Genomic DNA, 23,309 nt, shown 5'->3' with positions numbered 1-23,309 from the left:
TTTAATAGTGAAAGAAAAAGTTATACAGTACTACAATGGCGGATAGTAACAATATCTCGAGACACAGATGTTAAACTTTAGCTCATTGCTGCCATTGTTGAAAATTTACATGAAACATACAAGAATGTCAAAGCGTTGATGAATATTATTTAATTGAAATTTTATGTGATTTAAAATGGCGGATAGTGTAGCGAGAAATGAAGAGAATCGTAAAAGAAAACTTGCACAACAAGAACTGAAAAATGGAAATAAGAAGCAAAGTAAAGTTGATGACCATTTTTATCAAGAAAGCACATTGGTCGTCAAGTCATCCAAATGCCTTCGCTATAACGAATTCAGTTGGTAGCATGCTTGCTCTAGACATGTTGCCATACGACTTTGTAGAAGGCAGAGGATTCAAAGAACTGATGAAATTAATGGAACCACAATATCTGGTGCCAAGCAGAACTACATTTCAAGATCAATTGTACCTGAGTTATATAGTAGTGTAAAACAGAAAGCCGCTAATGAAATTTATTGAGATTTTGAAGATATTCCTTCATATTCATTCACGACTAACCTGTGGACTTCGAGGACGCAAGATTTATATATTTATTTATGACTGTCGTATGTAAGCCCTGAATTTGAGCTAAAGACATTTGCATTAGAAAACAAGCCGTTTCCAGGAGAACATACCGGCGAAAGCATTCTTGAATCTTTAGACAAGACTATTGATATTTGGGAGCTTCCTCGGACTGTTCCAATTTATACGTTTTGTGAAAATGGCAGTAATATGAAAAGCGCCATGAATCTCTCACAATCATTTTATGATCATTCTTGTTTTGATCAAACTTTACAATTAACCATCAATGATGCCGTGAGTGAAATTGACGGAATGCAGACTGTCCTTTCCAAGGGCCGTCGTAGTGTGTCACATTATCACCATTGCTACCAGGCTACACAGAATTTGCACAGAGAGCAGAAGCGATTATGAAAGGTAGTACGTGAACTGATAATCAATGTTGCTACTAGGTGGAACTCGGATTACTTTATGCTGAAGAGATTATGCGAAGAAAAAGATGCTATATCTGCAGACCTAGCAATAAGTGAAAAATTGATAACTTGACTAATGCAGACTGGAAGCTTGCTGAAGGCTATCACACAATTCTTACTCCATTTGAACAAGCAAGTTGTGAATTATGTGGCAAGAACTACCCAACGTTGTCTATGAAAATTCCGGCTTTGCTTGACTTAAATCAGCAATTGCAGCGATTCATCAATGATCCTTCACATAAGAGTTGTGGTGTACTTATTGCTCGAAAATTAAAGTTAAAACTAGACCGACGATTTCCGCAATTCATATCAGCTTTGCTTGATGCAGCATGTACATTTCTTGATCCACGCTAAAAATCCATATTCTTCTCTGAACAACAGAAAGCTACTATTGTAGACGCTCTTCATCAGTACTCTAAGGAATTCCGATCTCGTGGCGGTACTGGTGTTGGTGGAGGTGGACATTGTGCCTTGAGCGATCATGACACGAACTTAGTTCAAGGTACAATTCAATTACGTTTTAAGTTACGTGATTAACACAGATTAAGACTTGATGGTAATGGTAATGGCCTGCAGTTCAAATTTAACTTTCAGATTTACTTCATTGTTGTTAAATTTAATTACAGATGAATAATAAAACAATAATGCATAGGTTTTCATTTCTGTTTGCTATTTTAGTTTTACATCTATTTATATTATATAATATTTTGTAGGGACATCTGCTAGTGCTGGTGCTCCCGCTCCTGGTTTTAGAAGTGCTGGTCCTGGTTCAGGTCCTGGTTGGACATCAACTGCAGCCTCCAAGCCATGTAGTTTATGGGATGAATTCGACAGCATGCTTACAGCAGCAACTGCGAATAGCATGCTGCCAGTTGATGATGCAGCTTCTGTGCAAGAAGGAGGTCAGAATGTATATAGTTGAACCTCCATTGGAAGGAACGCCAATGTGTTTGATTGGTGGAAAGGTAATCATCACCGTCTGCCGAAACTCTAAAGAATAGCGAGGGCACTATTGGCTATTCCAGCAACTTCTGTATATTCGGAGAGATTGAACTCGACGTCTGGTAACATTGTTACAATAAGACAATGTAATCTACTCTCTGAGCATGTGGCTGAACTAACTTTTATTCACGAAAACTAGAAAATAGTATAGCACATAGCAGTAGCGTACCGAAGCCAGACTGCCCTGCCAGCCACAGTCAGTACAGTACACTGTAGATTAAGGTCTCGGACTTTCTGGAACAATTGCCTATGTAGGTATTACTACTTTACATAACTGTATAGCATTTGCATTCATTATAGCATTGTACTTTTACTTGTATTGAATTATCTGTTAAACTATAACTATAAATATAATACTAGTCCTAGTCTTTTTTCTATTCACTGCATTGCAAGTACTTGACTTGATTTTTTTTAATTTTGATTATTACTCATTGTAATTGTATTGTATGATACTTGTCTCATTTGATTCCATTCACTTTTATTTGACTCTAGAGTCTAGTCTGTGTTGCTTAGTATTCTGTTTACATTATAAAACTGCAGTATGATTGGTTATTAAATATAAAATGTATAATGTTTCATTTCTGTTCTGTGTTCTGTCACACACTATAAACTATTACTATTTAAATACCAAATTTCAATATCAGTGCAGCGTACTTTCGAATCGAATCGAATTCGAACGAAAGTGGCTTAGTTTTGTTTCGAATCGTTTCGAACTTAAAATCTTAGTTTCGCACATCACATATATATATATATATATATATATATATATATATATATATATATATATATATATATATATATATATATATATATATATATATATATATATATATATATATATATTAAATGTTGATATCTTCAATAGATTTTATTTTTATAAATATTTTGAAATAAAACTTCCTTTTTTAGATTAATTTTTATTTGTTAAAAAAGTTTGTTATTTTTACGATATTTTGAGGAGAAATTGATACACTCATTATTAAGTATATTGAAAGCTGATATAAAAGAATAAAACCGCTTTATTATACAAAACCGTTAAAATTTACAATGTCATGTTAAGAGTGTTTTTGACGTCGTCACATAATTATCATCATCCCGGTTAAGACCATTGTCACAAAAGTTACTTTTGTTGTGTTGTATTTCCAACTTCTATCACAGTTACAAAAATTGATTGATTTAATGGTTAGATATAATTCATGATTATAAGAATAATAAATCTAGGAAACTCTTTACATCTTATATCTGCATCTCCTTCTAAGTAATAATAAAAATTGTCCTTATATTTTTTAATTTATTTTCATAGCTCAACTATTTTTTTTTTATTTAATTTAACATCATTTTAATTTAGTTATTGGGATGAACCAAAGTTGCTATCCGACATGGTTTTAACATCGTCTAAGTTTTCAGTTTTGTTGGTCATGTTCTCTGCTGGTATTTATATTTTCTTTGCAAAAACTTGGAAACTTATTATAATATAGATAAAAAGTGTGTATTTTTTGGAAATCTCAATATTTTATTTTACCCCACTGGAGTAAGTTTGACATATAAACACTTGATAAAGTGTATTAGATATATGTAAACCGAAGATGTGATTGCCACTTGCTTATTTTTTGATTAATTTATTATAATGGGCTTTGCGTCAAAAGAGAAGATGTTGTTCAACGATTACCTTATCTCGTTAACAGAAGAATTGAAAGTCAAGAACATGACTTTGATGAATAATGTATAAATCGTAGAGGTGCCAGAGAATTTGAGCATATTGATCCGTAAAGGGATAGCGATGTAATGTTTAGGTGTAGGTACAGATCGCATCTACTATTTAATATTTGATCAAGTTTATGAATGAATACTTACAATTAAGAGTTTTGATGGAGATTTTTTTGTATTTCTAAATAAGTTTATAAAGCCAGATGGAGATTATAAAGATTTTTAAATTATTAGTTTGTAAAGTCTGACAAGATAAAGTTATATATATGTGCATTTACAATTACATATATACATTTTCAATTAAATATTATATAATATATCGTCAGGTTCATAGCACATTCTCCTTAGTCATGTTTTGGTGGTTTTGAGTTAAGAGTTAAAATATATTGCTTATACAGTCTTCTATAATGTGGCAAATCATCAATGTCTTAAACCAATCAGAAATCAGTTTATTTTTAATTTTTTCATTTCTGTCTAAATCCGCACTTTGACTTAAACAACTTGTTTTCTTCAACATAACTACTCATACCACGCCGCTTTTCTACAGTGATTCAGAAGTCAGAAGAATATTGGATGAAAGTAAGTATTTTTTAAAATATTGGTTTATAAGAAATATATTTTGTCACATATATGTTTATTAATGTTTAAAATATAAATCGTTTAAGTTTAAGCACAGTTTGTCTAAGTCATACACTAAAGGAATAAATGTATGTCTGCTGTGATTTTTCTTTGAGAAAAACTGATTTTAGCAATTGTGATAGTTTGCCTATTATAGTTATAGCATCTTGATTTTTCGAGTGTTGTTATTTTAATTAAAGCAAATAATATAATAATATTCTTTTGTTTTAATGCATAGAGTAAAATAAACTTTATACATGTAGTAGATAGGCCTAGAGGAAAAATACTTGGACTAGAATCAATCGACTTTCAAACATGCAGTGACTTTATATTATAACTCGTATGTAGAGATTCAATAATCTAAGCATTTAATTCAAAAACTTATTTAATATTCAGGTTCCAATGATGATGAGGAAACATGTGATGATAGCTTTCTCCCTGTTGGGATATTAGTCAATGAACAAGACCAGAGGGAAGAGACAAACATTGAATTAAGTTCCTTCCTTTTCGAATGCCTGATATCAGAAGTTAAACAGGAATCTTACTAGAATGCTCTTGTAAATACAGTTGATGCAGATTTAGCTTCACCTTAAAATTGCGTGTCTGAACATTTAGAAAAGGAAACCATAGATGATAGATCTTCAAGAGAAAACGAATATCAGCTATCTGAACTGGACTCTTCTAGTTTAGGTCCTTTAGCAGAACGAGTAAAGAGAAAGAAAAGCAAAAGACCACTGCCAGAAACATGGAATGAAAATGTAGCAAAGACAAAGAGGCTTAAATGTGAAGAGTATACCAGCAGAAGAGCAGTTGTTAATGAAGAAAGAAAGATGGTTAAAAATGTGACACTCAATTTTCCCAGAAATCAAAACTCAGAAACTCTTTAAATGTAGCAGAAGAAGAAAAAAATTTGATCTATATATCTTTTTGGGAAATGACATCCTGGAGTGAGAGGTAAAATGTTGTCAGAGCCATGGTAACATCTGTTTATAAGAAACAAAAGAAATCAGAAAATAACAAAAGGTCTCTTAATTTCATGTATAAACTGAGACTTCAAAATGGAACTGTTGTACAAGTGAGCAAAATAAAGTTTTGTTCCACTTTAGGAATGCCAGAGAGAACTATTAATGATTGGCTAAATGCATGAACTGGTAAATGTCCAGATGATATGGAAGAGATTGAAAAATCTGTTTCTAGTAAAAGCATATCTGATGAAGACGCACAATTTATAAAAGAGTGGCTACTTAAAGTACCCTGTGTGGACTCTCATTGTTGTCAAAAGGTTCGAGCCTATAAGTAAAAAAGGTTTCTTGAGCCAGGCACAAAGGTAATTGATTTATATAACTTATACACATCAGATGCAATTTCTGCTGAAAAAAGAGTAGCTGGATAAACATATTTTAAGAATACCTTTCACTCTCTCAAGATGTCAGTTTTTATGCCTCGCAAAGACCAATGTGACAATTGTATCGCAGTAAAAATTCGGAAACATTGCTGTAGAAGAACACCAGACTCATTAAGCTTTGAAATATGATGCTCGAGAGCAAAAAGATCAAGACAAAGAAAGAGGATTAATGGATGAAAGAGTGTTAGTTTGGACTATGGACACTCAGTCAGTGCTACTTTGTCCTCAGAGTAAAGGAAGAAGATTGTATTACAAGACAAAGCTACATGTGCATAATTTCACAATGTATAGCATGTGTAATCGAGATGGATATTGTTATGTATGGGACGAAACTAAAGGGGATTTCTGAAGTGAAGTATTTGCATATTTGCAATACTCACATTTTAAAACGATACTTCATGCAAACAGAAATATCAAAGAACTTATAATATGGAGCGACGGTTGTGGCTTTCAAAACAAAAATGCATATTTATCAAACATTTACTATTGTTTATCAAAAGAGACAGGTGTCTTTATCTATCAAAAGTATCTTGTTTCTGGACATACGAACAAGGAATGTGATGCAATGCACAGTATCATTGAGAGAAATATTGTTAGTGACGTGTACACTCCCAGAGATTTAGTTGTAATGATGCAGACTGCCAGGCGAAACCCCAAGCCACATTTTGTGAATCAGATGGACTTCAGTGACTTTGCCAAATTAGAAGAGACCTACTTTACCAGCATTAGACCAGGTAAAAATGTTGGTGATCCCACAGTAAGCAAGGTTAACATGCTCTTGTACCACCCTGATGGAAAAGTGGAGTACAAACTTTTTAGAGGTTCCATTTAATGGAACTTATTACCCACTCGTTTCAGTAGCACCCAGAACACAGTTGAGTGGCTCCCTATGTACACTAACTGTAGGCCAATCAGCAAAAGAAAGTTTAATGATCTTCAAACTATGAAAACTACCTTACCCAAAGATGAACATGCATTTTATGATGCACTTTCATTTCAATAAACTTTGAGCAATCACAATTATTCAAATATTATATTGTAAGGCAACTAGAAAAGTTACCTTAAATATAATATTTGAATAATTTGAAAAGTTATCTTAAATGCATTAAATGTTTCAGTAATGTTACTACTTACTAATCAAATAAAAGCTGTTTTTGTGTGTTACTGTTACTATAAAATTATATTTTTGATATTAACATGAAAAAAATTGTGTTTTTTTAAAAAAAACTTTCATCAATCATTTTTTCTCTTGTAAATGTATACTAAATGTATTATTAAGTAGTACAATAAATACAAGCTGTATTCACATGTTATAAACTCTTTCCGTTATAATTTTTTTGTTTTCTTATAATCACAGTCGCCTAAATCATAATAAGAACTTGTTTTATTGCCTAAGTCATTTTTTTAGGATACCAATTACCTATATCCTATTGTGTCTCAACGGTAATACACAAATCACTTTTAAAGTAATATATGAAAGCATCTAAGTTATAAGATGCCACAGAATAAACCAAAGTGACGAAGCAAAAGAAATATCGAAGTTATTCAGTTCTTTTTAGTTTTCTCAAAAGAAGAAAAAATGACTTAGGCGATTGTGCTATGATCGTGACAATATGGAAAAATTATTATAATTTTATATTATATTAAATATTATATTATTAATTAATTTAATGCCAACTTTACAAAATTCTCTTTTAAGAGATAGGCCTAATTTCAAGATCCATGGTAAAATAACTAGATTTTTGGTATTAATTTTTAGAGAATAAGATGGGTTTTGGGAATATTTATAATTTTTAACATTATCTGATTATTGTTTATATGATGTATTTTCTTTCTTGTATTGTTTGTATGTATTTTTGTTTCTTATTGATGTATTTGTAGAAAGCGACTATGAGAGGAAAAGTCTAGAAAAACTAGTTAAGTCTACGAAAGAAAGTGCTAACAACAAAAAAGATCACACAAAAAATCAACATTTTTTAATGTCTCCAAAAAGATGTGTCTTTACCCTAAATCCCTGGAATCAGTCCTAAGTTACGAAGAGTTTTTTAAAAAGCAGGATACGCACCAGTGTTTAAGTTCCGAAAAAATCTCATTAGTCAACTGAGTTCTAAAAATAAACCTACACTACCAGTAAATTCCTATCCCGGTGTTTAAAAATCAGAGTGCTCTTGTGGCAATGTTATGTTAGTGAAACTGGACTGAAGATATCGTCTCGCATATGTCAGCATCAAATAAGTCCACTACAAGGTAAAGGGAAAAATTCAGCTGTAGCTGAATTTTCCCCTTTACACTTTAAAATACACTTTAGGAACACTTTAGGAATAAATATTTGTAATTCAAATTTGTCTTAACTATGAAAACATTTATGATTTGATTAATACAAACAGACAACCCCTTCTATACTTTTAGCCATAATTTGACTTTATTGATTGCACAGTAATTGAAATTAATTTTGTTTTTGCAAAGATACCATTTTCTTTCAATCAAGGCAACTGGTTCCCTAAACTGGTACACTTGATTCCTTAACCAGAACAGGTTGTTTTTTTAAAAAAAAAACCAAGTAAATCAACAAAAGTTGAATAAAAAAGAATTTTATCTTTACCGTAAAATTTAAAACCGTTTATTCCAAACTTATAATACGTTAACATTACCTTGTCAAACTAAAATTCTACAAACAAAAAATTGTATAAAAGCTTTAACTATTATGATGTTCTCTTAATTGTTTCACAAAAAGTTTCTAAATAAAGTATTATTTTTAAGGTTTATGGTTTTTACTCAGTAATTTTAAATTGCACTTAAACTATTTCTGCAACACTAGGATTTTAATACTGACTAAATAAGGAAAACTTTATAGTTCCAAGCAAGGAAACTTTGGGCTATTTTGTTAAATCACTGCAATATCATGCTTGCAGCAACTTATTTGATAAGTTTACATTGCTAATTTGCATTTTAAATTCCATCTAATTGAACACAAAAAACCGTATAACCTATAGCAGTATAGTTTACTAAGCGCAATCAATATAGTGTGACCACAAAATTAGATTACCCAAAAAAATGACGCAAAAAAACTTTAATTCAATGATGCACATGCACTTTTTAAGGAATAACTTTAAAAATGTGTCAAAATGTAGAAAATATCGCGTTTTCCTAAAAATATGCAAAATACTGCGATAATTAATTTTTTTCAAAAATAAATGCAAGTGTTCGCTGTTCTAATTATGGCAACTCTCCCTTATATGTAGTAACAAACTAAATTTTATTATATTTGAATTTATTTCTGGAAAATTTTAGTATAGTTTATAAATATTTTCTTAATCAATAAGATAGTGTAGCATAGAGGAAAACAGAAATAAACTGTAAAGAATGTGATCATGAATCTTGATTAGCGTGTCATTGGGACTTGTACCCCAAGATGACTGTCAACTTTTACTTAAAAAACATGTTGCTTTTACATCAAATTTCAAAACTTGATTAACTTTGAATTAACTTCGGAGAATCTAAAATTGTGTTATTAGAACATAAAACGTTGTAAAATCCAATGTTTTTTATCCTTTTTATTTCCAACGTTAATACAACGTTTTTAAAACCTTGTTAATAACTTTAATTAACGCTATTCCAAGGCTGGTGTGCTAAGTAGGTAACAAGTATTTCTTTTTTTTAAGGAATTATTTTTTAGTATTTCAATTTTACCCTCTAGCTTGTCAATTTTATCACCAAAAATTTTTAATACGTACTCTCATGTACATCAAGTAATTCTTTGACTTAAGTTATCGATAAACTTTTCGCCATTTTTTAAAAAAGCATCTTAACATCTTAACTCAACAAAAGCATCTTTTAATAAAAAAATATAAAGCTTTCTAAACTTTCTATTATTTACAGTAGGTGCAGTATACTGTTTTCAAATGATAAAAAGCTTAAAACGTTAGTTTTATATTTATAGTTTTAAAGTCAAACAGAAGAAACGGATAGAAAAATCGGTCATAAAAAAACAAATACGTATAAGGTGATGAGGAAACATATTTATTGTTTATCAAAGTTATAAATTTTAAGAGAGTTTACATAACTCCTCAACAAGAATATTTGTATATGTTAAGTATTCCGTTTGGAAATTTATTTTTAAATTTTAATATTTTTTTTTTATATATATTTAAGATTCATATAATGGCTGAATACTTTTTAGAGGAAGTTGGTTCATAATACATAAATAAATTTTGTCAAAAAATCATCAGTCAATCAGAAGCATTTATATAACGAAAGCAAAACAGTTTACATTAAAAATGTTCCAGTAGATTATACATTTTTTTTACAAATAAATAAAGTCAAAGGATTCTTTTGCTTGATTTTCGAAGGTACGGTACTTTACCATTTTTAAGTTTCAGATAGAAAAAAAAAATATCAGAACGCAGCAAAAGAACTTAAGATAAGACTCTATGAAGAAAATTTAAAAAAACCAAAATCAAAATTTTGTGGCTTAAGAGAACATGAATGATTTAATTCGGTTGAGAGAAACAAGAGAAGATGAGAAATGACCATATTTATCACTACAATTTTGCTGCATCTGGTAACATGTAATCCAAAACAATCTGCAACATTCCTGGTGTCTTATTGGATTTACTTTTTAAGGTAAAGATAAACGTGACAGAAAAAATAAACGTGGTTGAGTGAAGGATAAAAATGGTGTCTCCAAAAGATATTTAACTCGGCAGATATTAACTGCATTCAGCTACTCTCCTGCAAAAGCTTCAAAGGTAAAGTCTAAAGAAAGCATTTTCATCTATTAGACTGACGCAGATGTAAACATTTGTTACGTTGATTCTTGTCGAGAATGATGAATGAACTGTGGTAGCTCTCAGAGAAGCTAATTGTATCAACATCTGTAAAAGTTCACTGAACAGTGTCACTGTTGACAGTGCCACACTTTTTTTATCATTTTGCTTTAGATGCCTCAAGAAGACCTAACGGTCTTATTACAGATTACTACGGAAGACCTTTTAACTAGGATACTCATGTCTACTTCCTTACCAATGGCGCGAAATTTCCCCAGAGTTAGGTTTGAATTCGAATACTGAATTTTTTGCTTCTTGAGCAATTGCTCTAGCCACTGCGCCGGGCTGCTCATAGATGTTGTGCATAAATGATGTTTATGTTAGTGCTTATGCTGTGAATTGTTGAGACAACATATGGCTTTGGTTAACTAGCAGGACTGAGGCAACTACACATTTACTTAGGACCCTATATCTATAATTGAGTCAAGTTCTCTTTAACTTAAATGGTGATTAAAGTAACTTAAAATATGTAAGCCATCACTACCTAAATGTTTCAATATTTCATTTTTATGAATATTCATGGTCATTGAAGCAACATTTCATAAGCTGAAACTTACATCAACTTACATCAAAGTTTACCAAACTTACTTGCTAATTGTGAGATTAATTCGAACTCGGCTATTTCATCTTTGGATTTCACTGTTAGTTAATACTATTCTTTGATTTGCAAAGTCATATTTCAATAGTCCCATCCTTGGCTTGGCCGTATACTTATTCAATAATTTACCTATTTATCGTGAAATCAGGTTTGAATCCTATGATCATTCTTTTATGTGATTCTGCGTAGCACCACTTTACTCAACTACGATTCTATTAGTTTTTATTGTTCAACTTCTTATCAAGACTGTACTCTTTTAAATGTAATTTATAACAAATTGTACTGTACTTTTTTAAATGTTATTTAAAATTATGCCCTCTTTTTCCATCTTTCAGACAATATTGTTGCTATTGGTGGCTTTAATACTCTTCACTGAGCGGCTCAACTATAACACTGCTGACCTTGCTGGTAATAAGTCTCATAACTTCAATGTTTCTCAATCTCTTAGTCCGTATTTAATTCTGTGACTCATTTTTTAGATAACACAAATCACTTAAATTAACTCTTTGATTTGGGTCTTCTTTCTGACCCTAACATATGCTTCGTTTCTCCTTGTTCTCCTTTACGTGGTTAGGTATATGCAATGACCTTTTCAAGTATTTTAATTTGCACTTCTTTTTTGAACTCACCATATCTTTTTACTACTCACTACTATTATAAAGCTGACAGAAGTTGACTTTCTTCATGATGGTACTAGGGCAGATGTCTTATGTCTATTTGCTTAAAAATACGTCTCCAAGTAACTTCCTGGATACAATGAGGTACAGAAGCTTTTATTACTTCTGGGCAGTTTCAAGTGAAGCCTCATTCTACTCCAAGGTTTTCACTTTATTTTGCAGCTGCTAATCCAATAGTAACCATTTTTTTCATGTTTTTCAAAAGGAAAACTTTCTTGAGAACAAACGGCTTTTTATTACTGCAGGAAATCAACGTAAACAGTTGCTGCCTGGTGCTAGGCTCCATTAATTACAGATTACTAAATGTTGTTTCTTATTTCAAGAGACCTTTGAGGAATCTTTATTAGCAAAAGTAGGTCTATTAACCCTTTTCTAGTTCATAGATCTGTTTATACCGTTTCCATAGATAAGGCAGAACTATTTTCAACCGGTTCTCCCTCAAACTTCACACTAAAATTTAACGGCGATGCTCATCCTGCCACTCCAGTTAAAAGGGTGAACCCATTATTAAAAAGTTCAAGTTTATCTGGCTTCTTTTACTAAAGTTATTTCTTACTTAATCTCTTTTACAGATATGGTCTAGAAAAGGTTCCTATCATAGCCTTACAAAAGTGTTTGCTAGGACGCTCTTTAGTTTTCTCCCATTTTAATAAGTGCTTAAATAAATCTTATTTTCCTGCCTGCTGGAAAATGTTATCTGTGATTTTATTTTTTAAAAACTCTAAAGAACGCTCTTATCATTCTAACTATTGTTCGATCAGTCTTTTTATCTTACCTTGAGTCTAAGAGTCACTAACTCTAAAAATCATTACGGATTTCAATCATCTTATTTTACGGCTGACTTACTACTGTAAATTCTATCATGCATAAGATGGAGGAGGTGAGATAACGGCTATCGCTTTGAAATATCTAAAGCTTTTGATAAAGTTTGGTATGTTATGTTGGTCTTCTAAATAAGCTTGCTTTGTATGATGTACCTGTGAACGTTTTTTATTTTATAAAATTAATTCTTTCTAATCACAGCATTAAAAATCTTCCTCAAAGACCAATACTCTTCATCATGTTCAGTATCTTCTGTGGCACTTTAAGGTTCTATCTGTAGTCCTGTTTTGCTTTTTATCTACAATGCCTAACCTGGTTCTCTGTCAAAAGCATTTTTAAGATCGATAAATGCCAATCCTAGATTGTTTTTCTTTTCCAAAATTCTCCGCGCTTCTCTAACAATAGTTTGTTTAAATTTTCTAAAACCATGCTAAAGTTTATTGATTAATACGCTGCTTCCTATTTTGATGGCAATTATTTTAGCAAAAAGATGAGCAAGCCATATAGAAATAATGTCAACTTTGCATTAGATTTGCCGATGTTAACTTTGCAACAGTGTTGACATATTTTTTCGGCAGATGTCATCAGTAAAAGATAATTTTAATAAAATAAGAGGTTCAGTCAGTACTTTGCTATTCATAGGTATATTGTTATCAATATTGGTCTTGTTATAATTAGCCAAAAATAAAATGTTCTGAGTTAAATCTCAGAAAACAATCCAAATTCAAAGCATTTACAAAGAAAAGTATATATGACTTGTTCTAACCCAAAGAAAGTGGGTACTTTCTATCAAGAATAAAATATGCAATTACAGTATTTGTATTTAAATTCATTTTCATGGTTAGATTGTAAAGAAAAGTCATTAATGTAGATGCAAAGGTACTATATGATCAAGCAAAAACTTTGCGGTGCCTGAAGTTACTGGAATTGAAAATAAGATGTTAAAAAGGAAAGATTTTCAGGAATTTTGTATACTCTATCTGACACACTATTTTAGTGGGAGCTTAAAAAGAAGAATAGTATGTCAGACCTTTTAAAGAGCCTTTAATAAATCAAAAGCAAAGGATCTTGTAAAACCTAATATGAATCTAATGTATCATCTAATAAAAAATAACATTGTTATCTTAAATGTATGATATATTTAAGATAATGGTACATTTATATATTTTTTATTAAATAAATATAGTATTAGATATTGTATCATATATTATATCTGAATTAATATTGCTAGTGTAATAGAAAAGACAGATACAAAAACAGGTCAATATAAAATAACAAAATATTTTTAATAATACAAAAAAATAAAAATTTAATTATTTGAATACACTAATTGGATATTAGTATAATAGATTCAAGTTCGGGATTTTCAATCACTCTAATCTATCCAACAAATAAGACATCTGTCATACCTAGATTTTTTTCAAATTTTTAATTATGCAACAAGGCGAAACGTTAATTGTACAACTATTGCTATACTTATTTGGTTAACTTTAATTTTTACATGGTAAAAGTCACAAAAAATTAAAGATTTATTATCGATTTATAAAAACAAAAATTCAGAATCAAAAATTAATTAATAGCCGACCTATCTGCTGCCCATTGACATACAAGAAATACATCATTAAATTGAAGCAGTGAAAGCATATCACCCACAAATTTTTGGTTTCTGGCTAAAAACAAAATTAAACCGAATTTCAGTTGCCCATTAAGATTGAAACAATGTCTAATAAATAAATATAATAAGTTTTACAATTAATAATTTAAGTAACTTGTGATAAAAATGCAACGAAACATTTTATATAATAATAATTTAAGGAATTGCATTATAGATATTAATATTAATTTAGATTAAGTATTAACTTTTTTGTTACACTTTATTTACCCATTAAAATTTAAAGCCTCTTTATCATTACAGGGTGGCCACAGCTTTTTTAAAATTCTCTAAAGTCCTTTCATTAAAAAAATCTTCTCTAAAATCCTCTCTTATCCTCTAATAAGTTAAAAGTTTTATCAAACCACCTCATAACTACACTTTTTTATTATTTTATTTCCTGATGTTGGTATGATGTTGCAAATTCTTGGTCTGCAAAACTGGTTAACGTCTAATAAGGTATTTTGTTGTATAAAATTGCTTTCACAAATCCATGTTACTTAACATGAAATATGGCATTATTGATATATGTTCAAACCGTAAAGGTTTCGACCATGGGTATTAAACCTATAAAAAAAAATTATTTTTTCCTCAAAAATTCGTAGTTTCGCAAAATAATCCTCTAAGTTTGATGTAAAATCTCCTCTAAAATCTGCAAATATCTTCTTTTTTGATGAAATTTAATGTAGTCACCCTGTATCAGAAAAGGCTTCTTGCCGGGGACGTCTTGTGGAAGGAGAAAAACAAAATAATTTTCCCCCAGGCCCCAAGTATATCATGCCGTTTTTTTCGCGTGGAGTCTTCAATAAACAAAAATATTATTACAAAATCAATAAATTTTTCATTAATAAACGCTAATATGGATACAATAAAATGTTAATAATAAACTTCTCGCCTATTACTATTTTGGTTAAACATTGTTTATATTCTATGAAGACCCAAGAAAACCGTTCATTTTTTAGTACACAGAACTCTGTATTGGAAATATAGCGGCTTCTAGATAGAGATTGTTTTTGAGGACTACTGCTGATAATGCTTTTATGACCTTATCTGTTAGCACATATCTAAGGTAGGCTCATTGGTTGTTAAAAAAGTGGTGTCTTAAGTAGCAGCGTCTTAAGTTGCGTCTCACTATTTTTCGTTTAGAGTGGCTTATGGCTTCCTTTCAAAAGGTCAAATAACAGTTAGACGTGTCGTTTTATGCATATATATATGTATGTATATATATATATATATATATATATATATATATATATATATATATATATATATATATATATATATATATATATATATATATATATATATATTAAATATGATCAAAAAGGTTTGATTTAATTTTTATTAAAAATACAATTTAGAATGATCAAAAGTTTTTGGATTTAAATTAATTTTCATTAAAATTACAATGTTCGTACGTTTCCATTTGGATTATGGAGTAACAGTTTGGAGTCCATTTTGGAAGAAGGACATTAATAATTTTGAAGTTATGTAACACAGGACTACAAGAATTAATACTTTAAGGGAAAAGTCTTATGAAAAAAGAATAAGTATACTTAAATTGCGAATGTTGTATTATAAATAAAGAAGGGGTGATCCAATTCAAATGTACAAGATCTTAAAAGGGAAAGATCTCGTTAATTTTCACCACCCTCCAATGCATTTTGAGCTAGCTCGATTTGGTAGAAGTAGTAGTTTTCGAATACGCATACAATTTACCAAATCAAATATTTGTCAACATTTCTTCACAAACAAAGTCAAATAATTGGAGTTCTCTTCTTCAGTGGATAGTAGAAAAAGATAACATTAGTATTTTTATAAACAGTATCAATAAATATTTTGACTCAGATCAGGAATCTGGATCCAGCATTTTTTTAATGTTTGAGATTGAGAGCTAATTTCCAGACTAACTCCAAACTTTTATTTTACTTATTTCAAATAAAGATGCTTTGCAAAAGATTTCAATTATTGGAAGCTGAAAACGAAAGGACCTTATAATTTTGGCCATTACTACGCAAAACATGAGACCAACAAGTTGAAATATATTTGTAACTATTCTAACTTTTAAATTATGCTTTCGTCTGTGTTCATAAAATATTCTGAATTCTAACTCTATATGATAGCATAAAAAAAAAAAAGCTAAATTACAGTTTTTCTGCATAATACAAGTAAATATTAAGAAAACATTCTTAAATTCCAGTTAAAGGTTTTATGTCTAATTTCATATCCATATTTAATAAATTTTATGTTTTGCATATCTTTGTGTTCGTGCCTTATATTTTACGATTTGTAACAGAGTTGAGATTTGATTATTTGAATGCGGTATGTATTAAATTATTTGAATCAATAATTTTTACAGGATCTGTGAGAAATATGAAACTTTTTTTTTTAATATATAATATAACCTTAAAGATAATAAACAGTTTTCAAAAAAATATAAAACATTTTAGTTCATTTAATAGTGCATTTATGATATAAAAAGTTATTCATAAATTTCTAAAGAATAAACTGTATTTTTTATATAGTCATAACGCATTGTATTTAAAAATGTAATATAAGTAACAAAGTATACACTCTAATAAAATTTTTGTCTACACCTTTTAAAACCATCTTTTCATATTACGATACCAATCACAAAAGTCAAGGCCTATTGTCGGCAAAGGCGAATTTAAGGTAGCTTTAACTTCATAGCTAGTTTTTGGAAACGGCTTTATAGAAGTATAATTAGCTTTAAGATCACTAAACCATTCCTCGATCAAGTTCAACTACGGTGAATAAGGTGGCAAAAAGTAAAATCAAACACTGGATTGACCGAGCAAATCTTATGTCTCTCCGACAATGAAATGCACAATTATCCAATATTAGTACAGAATGGGGATTCGTTTGGAAATACGTTCTTAAATTGTTGGTTATAAAATCACAAAATAAGTTTCCCCTCAAAGGCATCATCCAATATCTTAAAGTTTAGAATACCACTAACATTTGTAGCGATATTAGACATTTTTTCCACGCTTTGTTGGCACTGTAACAAAACATTTTGTATTCTTTATAGAATAGCCATATTGCTTAGAAGTATGTAATTTAAAGCCTGTTTTGTCAAGAAACATTAAGTTATTGTCAGGAATTGAATTAATAGTTCTGCAAAAACTTTGCAAATCAACGTTTTTGCATCGAATTCCTTTTTTTTGGTACTAATCTAACTCGTTTTCTTCAACTTTCATCTTTATCTCCTTAATCTAAGTATTTGAAGTCAACTTTATTGACTTCAAATACTTAGATTAAGGAGATATAGATGTATTGATATTCCTTTTAACGAGAATGTTTCAAATGATTATAAAGTATGAAGTGGATCATGCTCAATTAGCAATTGAGTTTCAGATTTAAGTGTCCCGTCATAAAAGTTGCGCCTTCCTTTTTTTACTGATGCGATTTCATCATCACTAAGTCCTCTAATGATTTTATTTGAAATATAACGTGTCGCAGAAACTGCTATTTTAACTTCTTACGCAGTTAACTTTCTTTTAGTTCTAACAATATCCTTTGTAATAAGTGTTCTCTTATTTTTTCTCTCTCATTTTCCATTTATCGATTAAAACAACAAAATTAAAGCTTGAATAATATATTTTAATTATAAGCATAGTAAGGCATGATTGCATGTGAATCGCCTGTAAAAAGTTTTCTCTGGATAAAAAAAAACATTTATTTAATATGGGTGTAGTAACTTTTCTATTTTTTACTTTACTTTATATAAATTTAAAATTATAACGAACATTATTTACCATATTAAACCTAAATTTTTTATAAATATAAAACTTTTATTTCAAACTTAAAAATCTGATGTCATACTTTAAAGTCTGATTAAAAACTTAAAAGTATGATGAAAAGTATATAAGACTTAAAAAATTATCTTTTAAGGTACTTACAACTACCAATTAACAAACTACCGCCATCTTTTTTTAATTTTATAGTTATTATTTTTTCTATAAATGAAACTCATAAATTCCAAAGTTCTATAGAGTAATTACATACTTTAATATTTTATATTTTAAATATAAAACATTTAATTAACTAATTTAATGTTTTATATATATTTTTTTTAATGTTTTATATTTTCTTTAAACTTTTTTAGCAGTTTAATTTAACTGCATTATTTGATAATTATTTAATTTTGTTTTTGTTTAACAAGTTAAATTATTATCATTAGTACATCCTAAAATCATCCTCAAATGTCCTCAAAAGAAAGTTATTTGGAATGCAAAAAAGCAATGTGAAAATCAAAGTTTTGTTTGGATTTATTTTCTGAGAGGACCAAAAAAACTAACAGCAAAACATAATTTATGTTATGAAATATTAATAATATTGGTTTAACGACAACACCGCAGCATACGCGTTTAATAACATTATTGTTTATATTAATGTATTAAAATAGAATGTTGTGCAAGATGAAGTTTCTGAAAGCGGCGCAACAAAAATAATGATGACAAATTATTTAGTTGATAAAAAAGATGAGTAATTTTTTGCCATCATATCACGAATGTGATAAGATTTACAGAAAGTGAATGCTTTAGATAATATACCATTTAAAGTTTTTTGTACGCCTGTCGATTTGAGAAATTTATTTTGACGAGAGGCGCTTGAGATTTCGTATTACCAAAATCTCCTAACTCAATTCGCAAAATGGTTTTAGAATACGCACAAAAAATGCGGGCTAAGCTGATGCAGGATTTTATTTATTTCAAAGATGATGGAACATAATTTTGTTTAATACTAGATAAATGGAAATCTTAAAGAAACCAATATTATTTAAATGCGAATGTCCATGACAAGAAACAGTTTTGAAATTTAGGTTTAGTACCTGTTAAAGGTCAATTTCCTGCAGAGAAACGCATTACGGCTCTGAAAACCACATTGCAAGACAACAATCTAAGTATCGATTCAAATATTACGTCTATAACAACTGATGGGCCAGCTGTGATGCAAAAGGTTTGGACGGCTTTTACCATTTAATTAGCAGTTGCGCTTTGCACATGTGATCATTTAGCTGTAATTATTACTCTGTATAATAATTTAAATACAACTGAATTGGTGGCTCTCACATATACAGAAAATGTTACTGAAGAAGAACAAGAAAATAATTTCAAGGACCCTGACGAGGAAAACGTTGAAGATCAAAATGTTGGCTTGATTGAACAAATTTGTAATGAAGCTGAGCATGTTAAGACTTAAGAACTTGGATTTAGTTTTCTTATCAAAAAAGGTCATTCAATTGTAAAGAAATTTCTTGTTTTGAGAACATCGAATGATATTCTTCAAGTATACATGAAGCAAGAATTTGGAAAACAATTGAAACTTATTAAGGATACTTGAACTAGATAAAAGTACTTAGTGAAAGTGCTTGTAAGATTTAAAAAACTAAGCAGCTGTGTTAGAAAAGCATTGATTGACATTGCATCTGATATCATTATTTTAGATACTAATACTTTGTTGACTAAAAACATTATCTCTGCACTTCTCCTAGTGAAGTTTACTGCTGTAGCCCTTTGTTGAAAAGAATCTGCTTTCTTCTGATCCGGCATTTTCTGCTTTGCCTGAGAATTTTGGATCTAATCAAATTTTATTAAAATTGAAGAACAAATTAGAAAACCCAATTAGCCAAAGATGAGCTAATGCGTCTAGAACTCTTGAGGGTTTACATAATTGCATGATTCATGCTTCTTGAAAAAAAAATGAAAAAAATATAAGCCAAATTTATTGAAAACTTAGACAAAGATTGATATTTGACACTCACATAGAAATTTACTCAGGCAAGCAGTCACAAGCACAAATGTGAATTATATAACATTATTTAGATGTTTTATATCATAATATTAACATATATTTATATATATATATATATATATATATATATATATATATATATATATATATATATATATATATATATATATATATATATATATATATATATATAATATATATATATATATAATATATATTTATATATATAATATATATATATATATATATATAATATATATATATATATATATTTATAGATAGATGGATAGATGGATAGATAGATAGATGAATAGATGGATAGATAGATAGATAGATAGATAGATAGATAGATAGATAGATGGATAGATAGATGGATAGATAGATAGAAAGACATAGATGTTTAATAACGTTTTATTAGTATAATTTGCTATAATAAGTTTCTTCTTGTTTTTCTTAACTTATAACTTGCAATTAAAAGTTTACTAAAACAAATACTGTAGATTTTAAACACTTATTTAAAAAAATGTTTATTTATAATTTTTTGGTTTTTATAGAGAAAAAACGTTTATATATTATAAGCAATATAATAATGCTATTTATAAATTTTTGTATATTATGTTTATATTGTTTATAAATTTTTTAATAAAAGCTAAACTTCAAATAAAAAAAATATAACAATAACAGAAATATAATGATAATATAAAAATATAAATATAATAATATTCCTGACAATATCAGATTTCATCGCGATTTTGTTAGGAACTGCGAAATAAGAAATAAGTTTTTCAACAACCGTGTAGTCAATGACTGAAATGCTCTGTCAGTTAATGTCATCGAGGCAACATCAGTTGATAAATTTAAACAAGTTTCTTACAATTTAAATTTAACAATTTAAATTTAACGACTGAAAATTTTTAGCCATCGCAGTTACATCTGCTCATCATATACCGTAAATGCTAGACAAAAGTGGCAGACATACGAGTTGGATATAGACTCAGCTGATATTAACTTTAACAAAGCTTTGTAGTTTAGTTAACTAACTAACTTAAAAAGAAATATAACATTTGATATATTTTTTATAACATAAAAATTACAATATACTTAATAAATGGAAACCAATAACATTTTCTTTTTCACTGAAATTAAAAAAAAAAAAAGGAAAACCTTGATTTGGCGAAATAATGTCTTTATACTGAAGTTTGTTATTTTTTATTTGTTGAACTAAACTTCCATTCAGAAAGACCAAAGCAGAAACCTCGTTATACAAAGATCCAAACTCTTGTTGGTCTTTTAAAAGAGGATAAAAAGAAAGTTCAAACGTTATCGATGCACCACTTCTTAATTTAGGAATCTAAATATTATCGGTATCATAATAGTCAAATTCATTATTTTACAACTATAACTATTATTATTACAATCGTTAATACTATTACAAATACTTCAATTATTTTTACATATTTATATATTATATATATATATATATATATATATATATATATATATATATATATATATATATATATATATATATATATATATATATATATATATATATGTATATATATATATATATATGTATATATATATGTAAATTATGTTAGTGTATTTTACAAATAGAGTGCTCAATGTTCTTAAAGAACAGAGCAATAATTAATTAGTAAAAAACACTTATCTAACTTTTATCTTCTAGATAGAAGATAAAAGTTAGATAAGTGTTTTTTACTAATTATATATATATATATATATATATATATATATATATATATATATATATATATATATATATATATATATATATATATATATATATATATATATATATATATATATATATATATATATGTATATATATATATATTGGGGAGAGTGGGGAGAAATGGTCCACCATTATTACTTTTTTACTAAAATTTACACAAAAACATAAACAACAACAGAGATGTTTGTTATATTTCTCAAAAGAGTAACCATTTATTTCAAAAAATAGTCTATAAAAAAAATAAAAATTATGATACATAAGAAAAAATAAAAAGTAAAAAACACCACCCCAATATAGGGAGATATGGACTACCTGTGGGGAGAAATGGACCGACAAAGTTGTCGGCCAAAAAAACTGGTCAACTATTTTTCCACTCTTTTGCAAAAAAGAAACTTCAATATCACCATCCTCATCTTCTTCTTTCATAACCTTACCAACTAAATATTTTGTTCTCCTTTCTACCTCAAACTCACACAAAACATAGTCACTAACATTCACACTTTCGACGCTAACCATTCTGACATCAATACTTTCATCACTACTGTCGCTATCTGTCCTATCATAAGTCATGCCAGTATCAAAAAAATTATTTTTTACAGTAGATTTATCCCCAGATTTAATGCACTGCTTTAATTTTATTTCTTCCATCATTGGTGATGATGTCGCAATCATGCATTTTCCACGTTTTTTCCCTCTATTGGTTTGCTTACGAGGAGCAGGTTTAGGATAGCCTACAAATATTTTAGGCCAAGCAAATATTTTTATTGAAGCTGCATCCAAAGGTACTGTATGGACCAAGACATTAATTGATGTGTCCGTTTGTGAAACTGCGTCGCAAGATACTGTCGGGACTAATAAATTAATTGACGTGTCCGGAATTGCATCGGGAACAAAAGGAGTGTCAGTGTTTGGTGATGATGAGCTACAATGTGTCCTTGCTCTTGCAATTTCTATGTCTGATGATTCTGGGTCTGCAACCATAGACCTGTCTGTAACGTCCGAAGACAGAAATTCTTCGTCAGAAAATATGTCTTTATCTAGAGGCCAGACACCACTAGTTTTATAACCAGACAAAATATTTTGTTTTGTAGAAGCTTTGATAAAAGTTGTGCGTCCATGCTCCGCCAGCTGATAAATGGACAGAATTCGCCCAGCATGTTTTAATTGCCAAGAGTCAGCAAGATTATTGACGGCGGCTTTCATTGGCTCAAATACAACGCGGTCTAGTGGCTGTAACTCATGGTTTGTATGAGGTGGTAGGGTAATAATTTGAATGTAATTACTTTTATTTAATTCTAGGGCTGTATATGAAAGCTGACTTTCATGTTTGTCTAATATTAATATCATAGGGCAATTTCAGTTGGCCTAACATATTTTATAAAATGGCGTATAACTTGAATAAAACAGTCACTGGTCATCCAGCCACAAGGATGGGCA

General features: G+C 29.3%; 1 protein-coding gene across 1 annotated transcript in view; it reads right to left on the bottom strand.

Moving 5' to 3' along the window:
- Window positions 1–23,309, bottom strand: part of LOC136080066 (uncharacterized) — a 126,070-nt gene that overhangs the window by 25,072 nt on the left and 77,689 nt on the right. Inside the window, exons 7-8 of the mRNA XM_065796680.1 lie at window positions 21,281–21,467; window positions 14,273–14,357 (exon numbers count right to left, since the gene is read on the bottom strand). Of these exons, the coding sequence (XP_065652752.1) occupies window positions 14,273–14,357; window positions 21,281–21,467 (272 nt within the window). The remainder of the gene's footprint in view (window positions 1–14,272; window positions 14,358–21,280; window positions 21,468–23,309) is intronic.

Source organism: Hydra vulgaris, chromosome 05, assembly GCF_038396675.1.
Source record: "Hydra vulgaris chromosome 05, alternate assembly HydraT2T_AEP".
In the NCBI taxonomy this organism is placed as follows: domain Eukaryota; kingdom Metazoa; phylum Cnidaria; class Hydrozoa; order Anthoathecata; family Hydridae; genus Hydra; species Hydra vulgaris.
This window is presented reverse-complemented; position numbering and strand designations above follow the sequence as displayed.